This window comes from Lissotriton helveticus, chromosome 9, assembly GCF_964261635.1.
Source record: "Lissotriton helveticus chromosome 9, aLisHel1.1, whole genome shotgun sequence".
NCBI lineage: Eukaryota > Metazoa > Chordata > Amphibia > Caudata > Salamandridae > Lissotriton > Lissotriton helveticus.
In genome coordinates, this window is record NC_136070.1 from 1245750957 (window position 1) to 1245764158 (window position 13202).

Consider the following 13202-nt stretch of genomic DNA (forward strand, 5'->3'; position numbering starts at 1 on the left):
TGGCTGAGGAAGCTGTTGTGGAAGAATTTTATGTGGAGAACTTATTTCAGGAGGATGAGTTTGGTCATTATCTGAAGACTGAGCAACTGCTACATCTCAAGTAGGGGGGAAAAGGTAGGTTGAGTCTCCTCCAGGTTTTATGGGCGGAAGATGACCCAGGTTTGGCGGAAGTTGGACATAGTGTTAACATGCATAGGAGCCTCAGTATAGACTTTGAGATTTCGGAACCTCTTTACGATCAATTGTTAGTCCTCGAAATGTGATGTTTTGACATCAAACTTCTGCCTCTCAATGTCATGTGACTTGATGTTGACCGCCTTAATATCACCTGGGACTGGAAGTGCCGGAGACGAGTTTCTGCCCATTCATTTACAGAAAAGACATCATGTGAGGAAGACAAGAGGAAATGGTGATCTTGCCTCTTTGACGCATATGTCGAAGAAGCAGGACATTCAGGAAGACATCACACAGACCTCACGGTCATCTTTCCGTAACATTTTAGGTGTACAGGCTGGGAATTTATCAAGAAGTGCAAGCATAGTGACCAAAAGCATTGGGAGGTTAAATACCACCAGGAAGTATGGGGAAATGAATATTTAATATCAGGAATAAGTATAAAAGCAAAGAAAAGGTTTACCTTTTACCTGGTTAAATGGGAAAACATGTTTTTTTTTAATTGCATTCTGTGATCACGCATAAGCACAGATATATTCTACCTCATCAGAGAGAATCCCATGGTGAAGAACTTACTCATCAGAATAATAACATATGCACCTTTTTTTCCTAACTGTCCCCTCCCTTCTGCTCCAGCTAATTTAAGAGATCGACTTCCTGTTTAACAGTTGTCGATGATTTTGAAGGAGTGACACTTACGGAATGCAGAGACAGTAAATTAAGATTATGTCTCTGGCTTCACCAATTTATATCTTTGGTAGAAGCCTCCAGTCCATCCATTACATTTGATGTTGTGAATACAAGGGAACTAAAGTTGCTAAAAAAGGCAAATAATTGGTGGAAAGTAGAAAACAAATCATGGCACTAAAAAGTGACATCATTAATCTATTCTGAATGGGTTTTTAATAGAATGGCTGTATCTATACAACTATTATAAAGGAAGAACTTTAAACCTTTGAGGCGGGTAAACTTGGGAACCACAGCGCCAATCCACACACCCGATACATCGTTGAAATTGTCAGGGTGTGCAGATGGACATAGGCTATATAAATTTAAAAAATATACGTAATTTAAAAAATTTACGAGAAAAAAAAAGTAGTCCCATGGAAGTAGCGCCGGCCGCGACGTGCGTACTGACATCAGGAGCGCGGGGAGGAGCGCCGTCCAGGAGCGCGAGGAGGAGCAGCGGACATGAGCGCGAGGAGGAGCAGCGGACATGAGCGCGGGGAGGAGCAGCGGACATGAGCGCGGGGAGGAGCAGCGGACAGGCGGGGAGGAGCGGTGAGGAGTGGCGGACAGGCTGGGAGGAGCGGCGGACAGGCGGGGAGGGGAAGGGAGGAGCGGGGAGGTGCGGCGGATGAGGTAAGGCTCCGGGGGACCCACGGACAATGTCCGAGCGGGCGGGGGCCCTGAAGCCAAGGTCGGGACGGGCTGCTACTCCGGGGGACCCACGGACAATGTCGGGGCGGGCGGGGGCCGGGGCGGGCGGGGGCCCTGAAGCCTGATTGCTCCCGGACAAGGTCCGGACGGGCTGCTAGTTTGTATATAAAAAGTGGTTTATTATAAACATATGTTTTGTTTTAGAAAAACGAATTGCAAATTATTTCTAATAAAATGGCATTTTGTTAAAGGTAAAGGAGGGGGTTTAAGGCTAGGAACATGGTTAACGGTTAGGGTACGAATGGAGGTAGAGTGTAGGTAAAGATTAGGGTGGAGACAAGATGTAAGATTCAAGATTAAGTTTAGGCTCAATTTAGGGGTAAAGTTAGGGTTGAAATAAAGAATGAAGTAAATGTTAGGGTCATAGTTAGGGCATTGGTTACATTCCTTTATGATTTTCCAACATTTATTTTCACATGCCTGCCCTGTGTGCTGAAATCAAACATTTAATGAATAATAATTTATGTTGACAAGAATAATTTAATATGGAATACCGGGTATTTTAAAAGATACACTATATTTATTGTATATACATTGATGACTGTGGATCGCAGCAATGACACCAAAACAAGAAAGAAAAGAAACTCTGTAAAACCTGCATAACAGAGATATGCAGCTGACCTTTAAAGTATATTCAGGTTGGGACAAGATAACTCCTATTACAAAAAACACGTTCTCCTATTTATGTGGCAGCCCATTACAAGTCAGCAATTACGTTAAAGACATCTAGTCTTTGCTTGATGTAGACTGATGTCAAAATAGGAAAAAGTGATTTTGTTAGGATTACCATTAGCATACCAAGACAACACAAAACCCCATGTGTGCTCACATCTGATGGAGAAAATACATATTCTAGAATATTTTACCATTCTCTTATACTGTCAGATTGTAAACAAGCATGCCTTGTGAAAATGCAATCATAAGCTTTTTTGTGTTGCACCTTTTTTATACAAATATTTCCCTCAATGTTCTCCATAAATGGTACGCCTGGTGGACACAGAAAAGAAACAATACGCAGCCAGAAGAAGCATCCATGCCCCCATATCCATCTACCATCCTCAGCCCTGCTTTGTAAGCCATAAGCCTTATTTCATTGGGTTTTTCATATACATCATGTCCCTTTCCGAAAGTAGGGTGAATTAAATAAGCATGTCACAGACCTTTTCAACAAATAACATTTTTGTGTGGGCCACAGAAAGGAAATGCTAACAATTATTGTAAACTGAAGACAGAGAGGTACCATTCATGACTCCCTTTACAAGACACATGGATTCTCTTTTTCAGTCAGACATTAACCCCTATACTACACTTTCTGAGGCTACGCTAGAATGCCTGAACAGTCGTTTTCTCTACTTCCATGTTTAACTAATAACATGTGTGACCAACCATTCTTTGACATTGGTTATTTTATATGGCTAGAAGCACTTTGCTGATGATGTCCTATCAGTCTGTTGAAAAACATCCAGGAGGCTATAACACGCCCTGACTGCAGCCCCCCTGTTCAGGTAGTGTTTCCTTGACATATTCAGAGCTTCAAGATTTTTCCATTTAATATAGAGTTTAATATAGAGTTATATTTATACTGAGAAAGTAAATGTGAATATTCACCTTCACTCTATAGCAGGGGTCTTCAAACTGGGGAGCGGGCCCCCCTGGGGGAGGCTTAAATGATCCCTCGGGGAGCCACGCTCTGGTCATAACTAATGTTTAAATAAGTCTAGACATACTTAAATAATGCAAATCGAATAGAATAATTGTGAAAGATTCGGGGGGGGGGGGGGCGCCATGATTTATTTTGATCTTTTATACTGGAAAGGCACGGCATTAAAACATTTGAAGACCACTGCTCTATAGAATGTCCTTTCAGCAAAGGATGAGTTATTGTTTATAGAGAAATCAGCCAGATAGCTATTGTGGAAAGCATAACTCTGAAAGACTTGAATTTTACAAAACGCGAACCATCAATTAATATTATTTCGCTTTTATGAAGCAAAGCAAACATACTTTTCAATTTCTGCACAAGGAACACATGTATAGGCCACTCATTCTATGAAGTTCTTGGTCGCCGGCGAGTGTCAGCAGAAACACTGGCACAGAACTACTAAGCAGAAGGTTCAATAGTGTATCATGAAAAAATGTGATACATTTGTATGGTACATCGGATAGAATCGTATAATGGTTTTAATATTATTACAGGATTCATAGAGAGAACATTTATTATCTTCATTTTTTAAAGGACTCATAATTTCTGGATAAAGTGGATTTTTATGGGCATAAGAACACAAAAGTGATGAATTTCCCAGAATAAGCACTTTATCTTAAAAAATGTATGGTCTATAAAAGTCTTTCTAAGTTTGCTAAAAAAAAATGTTTGTGAATCTGATGTCTACAGTTTTTATATGTAGGATCAGATGTTGAAGTCTAGCATCCCTTTTTGTAGTGTCAATTTATAACTTCAAATATTGGCTATTTAGCCCACAGAGGACATGATGATGTCAACAGGAAGTTCTTCTGTACTTCGGGCAGTGACCTGCATTGTCACGGTATCTGTAAGGACCAATCGGGAACGTAGCAAAATGTCATGGCCTCCCCGGAACACACCTGTAACAGAAGGGTAGGAAAAATTACTATTGTTTTTTTGCAAGTCTACTCCCCTTTATGAAATAATACTAGTTCAGTATCTATTTTACATAGTAGGAAAGAGCGGCAGTCACTGAAAGACTGTATAACATAATAATTACAATATTGAATTTGCATTTGTTCTCCTTTAGCATGCCAATTAGATTCAGTATTCGACTGCAGGACCATTTATGAATGCTAGCACAGGTGTACAACTAAACGTATGACCTTTAGTCTCAGTTGTGTGTTCGTTGTTTAAACAAACATGCTCAGAATATATCCTGATGGCAAGAGAGGCTCTGGTGCCAATTAAACTCAAGTATTTCAGTTTCATTATCCAACACCAGCTTGTTTAGAATATACAACAACAGGTCTATTACAAAAGCCAACACATTTCATTTTTTTAAAAGCAGGGCAATTTAGAAACTCATTGTGTGTAAGGAAGGCTGGTGTTCCGTACTTATTTATGAACATATGCAAGTATGTACACAGGAGGTTAAACATATTTTTGGAAACTGCAATGATGGATACCTTGAGTAACTCTGTATAGGGTAACACAAAATCATTCTTACTCTTGACTGATGTCATAGTAGGCAACACATCTATACTACTATTATAAAGTAAGAACTGTGAACCTTTGAGGCGGGTAAACTCGGGAACCACAGCGCCAATTCAAACACCCGATACATCATTGTAATTGTCAGGGTGTGCAGATGGACATAGGCTATATTAAAATAAAATATATACGTTGTTTAAAAAATTAAAGATAAAAAAAAAGTAGTCCCTTGAAAGTCGCGCCGGCCGCGACCTGCGTGCTGACATCAGGAGCCCGGGGAGGAGCGGCGTACAGGAGCGCGAGGAGGAGCGGCGGAGATCAGCGCGGGGAGGAGCGGAGAACTTTGCCAGACTGGAGCGGGCTGAGGTACGTCAAGCACGGGGAGGAGCGGTGATCTAAGGCGGACTGACCGGTAAACTTTGGCGGAGCGCGGGTAGGAGCGGAGAACTTTGCCAGACTGGAGCAGGCTGAGGTACGTCAGGAGCAGGCTGAGGTACGTCAAGCGCGGGGAGGAGCGGTGAACTAAGGCGGACTGGAGCGGGCTGACGGGTAAACTTTGGCGGACTGCAGCCCCGTGTGGAATGGGTACATACTGGCTTTGTGTAGTGGGGGTTGAGTCGCCATGGCAGGTTATGAACGGGGTTTGCTTTTGCAGCGCACAGAGAAAGGTCGTTTGCAGCGTCGGATGCGTGGCTAAAGTGTTATGGAGCATGGCGTGTGTGGCTGATTGGGGGCAGTGAAGGTGGCGGAGAACTTGGGCTGAGGAGGTGGTTGGGGCCTGGGTTTGGGCGACTGCGGTGAACTAAGGCGGACTGGAGCGGGCTGAGCGGTAAACTTTGGCGGACTGCAGCAGGGCGTGTGGAATGGGTACATACTGCCTTTGTGTACTGGGGATTGAGTCGCCATGGCAGGTTATGAACGGGGTTTGGTTTTGCAGCGCACAGACAAAGGTCGTTTGCGTCGCCACAGTGTTAGGGAGCAAGCCTGATTGCCCCCGGACAATGTCAGGACGGGCTGCTAGTTTCTGTATAAATGCAACTTTTTTTTCCCAGTTTTTTTTTTTTTAACAAATATTCTCTTTGCATTTGTTAAGAAATACAATGATTTTTAAAAAGACCAACGACAAGCATTTCTGCTATGAGTATCTGTTGACAATATCGGACCTAAATGCCAATAAACTATGTTAGTAAAACATAATCATGCCTTTTGTGCCTCAGGTTGTTGTGGTTCCCTGTATTGGGTCCAGTTATCCCATACCATACCATGCTTTGGGGGGCGTCTCCTTGTCTTGTATTTCGGCTTCTCAAGTGAGCAACTATTCACCATGCAGACCCTCCATTCCCTAATCATCAAGGTTGTGCCACTCCCCATTTCTAAGCAATGTCTCTTTCATATGTGATCAGTCCCAACGATATGATTATTTTCCCCCATATGTAAAGCTTTCATTGTCTACTATGTTAAACAATTACATTTTAGGGGTATCGTTTAGGGAACGACCCAGGATTGTCTGCATGGGGTCTTAGACTGACTGCCAAAAGTGGATATAGATAATTAAGATTGAATCAGGCAATATTGAGTTGATAGGGCTGCCTACTTTAAGGCAATTAACAAAAAGGCCCAATCTTCTTTCTCGAGGGGTCCAAAGTCTTTCTTCTATTCCTCACTAAGTCTGTGGAGTGTGTCCGGAGTATTAATAATTAAGGATGTGTATAATGTTGATATTCAGTGACATTTGGACAAAGGAGACATGGTAATTTTAGCTTCTAATGGATTAAATTCTGAGATATCTATGTTACGTATGGTTGGAGTGCGTGTCTAAGTTGCAGATATTTGAAAAAAACTGTGAGTTCTCTAGTCCAAAGTTTGTCTTCCTATCTTCAAAGGATGTCATGATACTGGAAGAGAGTATGTGTCAAAGATGTGATATGTCCAGGCAGATCTATTCCGTGAATTCCTGAAGCTTGTTGAACTGTGGGCGATGGTTATCCATCCAGAGGGAAGTCTCTCCTGTATGTTTTCTGTACCATTTGATTGATCTGAGGGCTGTATTCCATATCTCAATAACAGTACAGGAAGCTGGGGGTAGGTCACTCAGTAGGTTCCCCCCATATAAGTAGTGTAGTAGAGACTTACCCTTCAGAGCCCATAAGTGGCCATATACCCAATGACCGATTATAAGCACGTGGGTCGCCTTTTAGTTGGAACAGTGAAAGACTGCATCTTAACAACCATATAGGATAGTTATACTGTCAAATGAAAGCAAAAGGTTTTAAATCTATTCGCAAAACAACCTTGATACCAGCACAGAGATGCACAGACATGTTCTACAATCTATGGGCTCACAAGTGCCGCATACTCCACCAACAGTTATGCCTTAATATGGGACCCATGCTCGCTGTTCTATAAGACTTGCAGCGAACTTCACTGATGAGGCCCAACAAGAAAGAAACTGGCTAGGCTGGGACTACTTGTAATACTGTTCTGGAGGGACATGTCCTGGCAGTTCAGGTGGAACTGTTCCTAGTGCAACAAGAGCAAGGTTGATTTGCATAGGGGGTTGGGCCCTCCTTTTAGTGGCACAGGTATTCAGAAACTAACAGACTGGAATGTGGTCAACAATAATCAAGGAAGTTTTTCTACATCAGAAGAATGTAAACCAAGCACTATGTCTGGCAAGATCAGTTTTGACCAGCTTAAATGAGTTCTCGCGCTCCAGATGGCCGACTGGCACATTACTAATCAGCATTCTGCTAAATAGCATCAGTAATCACATGCCCGAATGTCCCCACTCAGCATCTAGTGGAGTCTTAGAAGACCTTCAATCCAATGCCGCATTGGGTGCAGACGAGTGGAGGGCTTGACAGGCTCTTACGGTTTTCTCTTCTCCTTTGTAAAGGATTACCAGTATTCTCATTTGGGCTCTGATTGCTCTCCGCAAGCTCATAAAAACATCTTTTCAACTGATGCTTCACTTCATTGCAACAACCACATTTCTGCCGTTTAAGAAATGTGATACGCATTGCATGTAGAGATGAATTCAGCTTCACATTGTTATATAGCACACAACTGTAAATAAATCTAATGTGAATGTAAGAAACACCTTCATTGTTGTCCACTAGAGTCCTAATTGAATGTTTCCATTTCCCCTCACTGGTTTTAGTAATTCAGTCTTAACAAGATCTTGCACATAAATATTCTGTGTAAAGCACACTTAGGAGTTCGGACACTAGTGGACAAAAATGAAGGTGTTTCTTACATTCATGTGAGATTTATTTACAGTTTTAGGAACTGGAAGATAAAACATTATTCAGAAATAAATGATTGTTTGGTCAGGTACCAAATCTGGGATTGAAGCTGGGTGGAACCCCGGTCTCCAAGATGGGGAATTAAACAATAAAATATGTGTGAAACGTCTATTATCTACAACGGATGCAAGAAACAAGTTACAATATTGATATAAAAAGGATCACCTTTCACAGAAAGACAAAGAAAGGGTTTGTTTTGATATTATTCTACTCAAATATGTGGCTTTTAGGATGCTCTTTAGAAAGCTGGAAGTCCCAGACACATTATAGATACAAGGAGACAAAACTGCTTAGTTTCAAAGTGTCAACCTCAGTATTGACAGTTGAATAAAAAGGATGAGCTTTAAAAGGAGGTAGTTTGGATAGAGCAAAACCGTATAATTCAGGTATAGCCTTTAAATTTACAATATCTAGCCAGGGTATTCACTCCTCCAGAGACTGCTTTACTCTAACAGCAGCAGTGAAAATATGCATACATTACAGTGTTCCTAACCATTCTAGAGGTAAGACCTCAAAACAGCTAATGTTAATGGGAGAAAATTAGAAATCTAGGATGAAACATGAACAACATTACGCTGTGCTGCAAAGAAAATCGTAAGTATTTCAGTTCCAGAATTTATTGGTTCTATCTAGGGCGTGAATACAAAGTCATTTGTAAGGGTCATATGGTATGTAATCTAATGTTCTGGAGCTTGTACCGATCTCAAGCAAATTAGGGGGCGAATGGACCAGGGCCTATGTGCAAAGTCTGATGGGCTTAGGAAAGTATGAATCCATCACCACAGCACTTGAGATTGGCTGGTTGATAACAGGGACTGCTGGCATTCTAGACAAAAAGGGTACTGCTCCTGTGCTCCAGCACCAGGGGAGTGTTTTGGTATAAGGTAAAGAAGAGAGCATAGGTAAGCCCTCTCCATCTAGCTCTTATTTCCAGATGCATAATCAGCAGATAGAACAACGCATCTATATTAATGGAAGAGCAAAGGAGTGGCTGAATTAAGATGAATTGATTTTCAGGCAGGGAAGTAGTAGCACAAGAGACTTGCATAATGACCCGAGACCGTACACCAGAGACAGGACATAACAAGATGCTAAACTTTCTTTGGCGGGGGAGCAGTAGAGAGTGTAAGATGCAAGACAACAGTTGATCACTCTGTACCCCTGGCCAAATCCATTAATTCTTCAGTCTTAAAGAAGTCTAAATCTACTCTAATTGGACAAGGAGAAACCCAAACACAATGAAGATGGATATGGGTGCTGGAAACAAGTACAGCAGGATAAAGATAAACAGTGACACAGAGAGAGAGAGACATTAGCAATCGGACAGAGAAAAATGAACACTGGTGAAGGGAGACTCACACATCACTCCTGAGACAAGCAACGCCTACTATGGTGTGCTAGAAGGTCACACGGTCCAATGCACCCCTATGGGTGTCTCTTGCAGGAAATTTGCACAGTCAGCACGGTGCTAACTCCACAGCTGTTTGCAGTGAGAGGCAATGTAAACAGTAGATGTTGCTCTACATAATGAGTTTTACCCGCAGAGATGACTCTGGGGGAGATTTAGTGGACCCTAGAAACAACCAAAATTCAGTTTTTCAGGAATAACTATAAATATATATGGCTTACCTGCTAAATACAAAGTGTGAGCATTTTTATTTTCTGGCACTTTATCGGATCTCTCACACGGCTGCATTCCCAGAAACTTCACAATGTTACTAACGGCCTCTAATTGGATATATAAAACAAATTACAATTAAATTTGTACTATCGGAGTAGCTGTAAACCAAATTCATGCACATCAATACCATGTCCATATGTAAATACAAAATTTTGGGCGTTGCACACATAGATATTGTTTCCATTTACAGGGAAAATGAACAGGTTACTCACCTTCAGTAAAGCTGCTTCTGGTGGATACTGTATTTAACTGTGGAACCACAGAAATAGGCAAGCTAGAAACTGACATCAGTGCAAAGGGGGTAATGTGGAAAAGTTTCTCCATTCGGTCACATCGAGAGTGGTACAGAGCCAGGTCGGAGCCACATGGCACCACCTTGGGGCACATAGGTGCATTGCTGAGAAATTTTCTGTATCTAGTGTGTTGCCTGGTGAGTATTCTGAGGTGAGGAGTCTAAGGTTGGAAGCATCCATCAGAAAGGCAAAATTTGCTAATAATGTCCTGTAATGGTCTCTATTTTTTATTGCTGCTTCTGTTTTTTTTTTTATTGGACATCCCATACATGTTTTGTCGGAGTGTATTTACTCAAGACATGCAAATGCAGAGGTAGCTCGTAATACCTTCAGCAAGGCTCATTTTGATTGTGTAATGAGTAGATTAAAAAAACATTGCTTAAGATGGATTCAAGTGCCAACGCTTGGATGGGTAGTGTGGAATCTCAAAAGGTTAAGAAGAATTCTTCACTTTGCTAGTATGTGAACAATTTGGTCACCAAAACAAATGGCATAAATGACTACATATATTGTTGAGAATAAGAAAATGTTATTTCCTTCTGATGATAGTGTCAAAGTGGTGGTGCCGGTAACCAATAGAGTAAACTGAAGGAGGAGAGTGGGCGTGGAAAGCCATTGAGTTCCGAAATTTCACTACAATCCAATGAGTTAGAAGGCGCATTTAAATGCACTGATTATACTTAACATTGTTCATGAAAGCAAATTTGGAGCACCAACCTGGATCAGCTTCAACAAAGGACTCTTTAAGTCAATAGGGTAGCTTATGTTATCTTCAGGGGACAATTTTAAAATGTATACTGAAAAAAAGATATTCATCTTAGTGACTTCTGACAAACTGACACTTGCGCTGTATTGCATTCTCCATGCCTATGCAAATCTGCCTTATTTTGGCTCCCTCAAAGCTTTTGGCCTTGGCTCGGCAGTCCAAGCACAACTTTGAGTCGTAGTCGCGCTTGGGACTCCCTAAGCACATTAGTTGTGGGTTGGTAACCGACAGTCCGGTGACAGGCACCACAAGGCTTAAACCCTACCTTCCTAGAGGACATTCGACACACAAGAAAATATATTAGACAATATGGCAAAAAAAGTCTGCCAAAAGAGACCGAGGGGTATATCTTCACCGGATCAGCGCAAACTGGTGCAAAAAGAACGGACGTCCGAGCGTCTGGCAGCACCTGTATAGGTGATCACAACGTCACTATCTTGCGCCAATGATGGCAACGGCAACACGTTGAATCGAACAAGGCCACCCGACGGCGCACAGGGCACTGTTCAGGCAAACGTTTCTGGATCCAGTCTGACGCCGGGGAAGTTCAAAGGTAAGGAATCTGCAGCTAGAAGTCTCTATCCGATTTGATTATTTAGGGGACCTTCCCCCTGATACCAGGACCTCAGATTTCAACAGACCAAAAGAAGGAATGTACAAACAAGAGTGAAGTCACAAGAACCAAGGAGCAAAGAATGACTTGGCGCCAACCCTGCCAGCCTGTCTCCTATGCCTAACAATCGTGGAAGAAGCAGAGTCGTCCTGCCGCAGTGTAGACTCGAAGAAACCAGGTGGGCTGCCAGTGCTTCACCAATTGCCTACAAATCTCTCTTGGAGTAAAGGAGCTACTCTCCTGCAGCCACAGACACCAAACAAGCAATACCCGGTACACTGACCTGACGCCTACGGGGTCTACAGCGGCAGCAGCCACCCAGGATGAGGTGCATACAAAATTATGTGTTATTTTTAGAAATTGGTGTCGGATTTGTTTGAGTGTCTGTCTCACTTATTGCCTATGTGTGTCTGTGATATGCCTAACATCTCACCCTCACTACCACAAGAGCATTTGGGGTGTCATTTATACCTCTGTAATTACTTTGGGGTTTGCCAGGGCTCTGTACACAGTGTACCTCTTTTTGGCCACTATATAAAGAGCCAGCTTCGTACACAGGGCACAAATGAACTGACACAATTTCCTGATCTGCGTGAATACTGCATAATTGATTGTGTAGTCTATATTCCCTAAGGAAACCTACACACACATTTGGTTTTGTCGCACTGAATACATTCATGGCAATATTTCTTAGGTTAGCGTTCCCGGATTTATGTTTCTCAATACGGGAGATAACTCAAAATATTGAATGGATGCGTTTAAAAATAAATAAATGAAAAATAAAAAATAAAAAAAATAACACCACCTTATATATAATAGCTACAGGCTATAAAGAGATACTGCTCCAGCCCTGTAAAAGCCCTGGATGTGCCAGGGTAAAACACTGCTTTGTATGGATGCAGAGACCCCCAAAGAAACGCTTGTGCCTGACGAATCCAAGGCCAATTTTCCAGAAAAACGTTCTAGCACAGTGGTGTGCTAACACACTAGCAGTGAAGGGGCTAATGCTACATAACACAATAGGTGAAATAATGCATTTCTTTCAAGCATTTGCAACTCATGGACAATTTCAGAGAGCTGACACCTACTTAATTTCTGATCACCAAAATGATGGTGAATAGTGATTTACCTTCAAGAGTTTTGATGGAAGACAATGTGAATGTCTCTTCTTTTTCATATTCATCTCCAATCTCATCCCATGCTGCTCCAAAGTTTGGCTTCAAGACTTTCTGGACGTGGTCTACAACAGTCACCTCTACGTCTTCCAGCTGAAGGTAGTTCAACACAATTAATTGAAACATCAGACATATCAAAACAACATCACTTTCGCACTCTAAAGATGTTTCCACTTGTAGCCTTCTACACAAAATTACAATGTGTATCCCTAGATAGTCTATCTCATAACTCAGACCTTTACGTTTTAAACCTACAATAACATAGGATATTCAGAGCCACTCACTCCAAGATTCACTATTACATTGGCATATGGTGCCTCCAACCCAAGAAGAAGCATTGAAGTGGTTTTCTGGACGAGGAATACATAACTCTTGGGCACCCAGTATTATTCAAATTTAGAGGCATGCGCTTAAAACGGGCTTCACATGCAAGTGTGCACAAGTAGTGTCCTTCATAGCTGAAGGCAGGATATGTTTATCAATAAGTTAATCTCATGGTCAGTAACATTGTCAAGGATGCTCTTCCCAGAAAAGTAGCACACTACTCATGGGTACCAGTGAGCTATTAGCCACATAAATA

The 13202-nt window shown here is 41.9% G+C and overlaps 1 protein-coding gene across 3 annotated transcripts in view; it reads right to left on the reverse strand.

The window, feature by feature from the left end:
* Window positions 1–2114: 2114 nt before the first annotated feature.
* The window catches only part of COPG1 (coat protein complex I subunit gamma 1), a 136449-nt gene continuing 125361 nt past the window's right edge, over window positions 2115–13202 (reverse strand). For all 3 annotated transcript variants that reach the window (XM_078661777.1, XM_078661775.1, XM_078661776.1), the window contains 3 exons: window positions 12577–12715; window positions 9724–9822; window positions 2115–4215 (listed from right to left, as the gene is read on the reverse strand). In XM_078661777.1, the coding sequence (XP_078517903.1) occupies window positions 4085–4215; window positions 9724–9822; window positions 12577–12715 (369 nt within the window). In that variant the 3' untranslated portion in view covers window positions 2115–4084. The remainder of the gene's footprint in view (window positions 4216–9723; window positions 9823–12576; window positions 12716–13202) is intronic.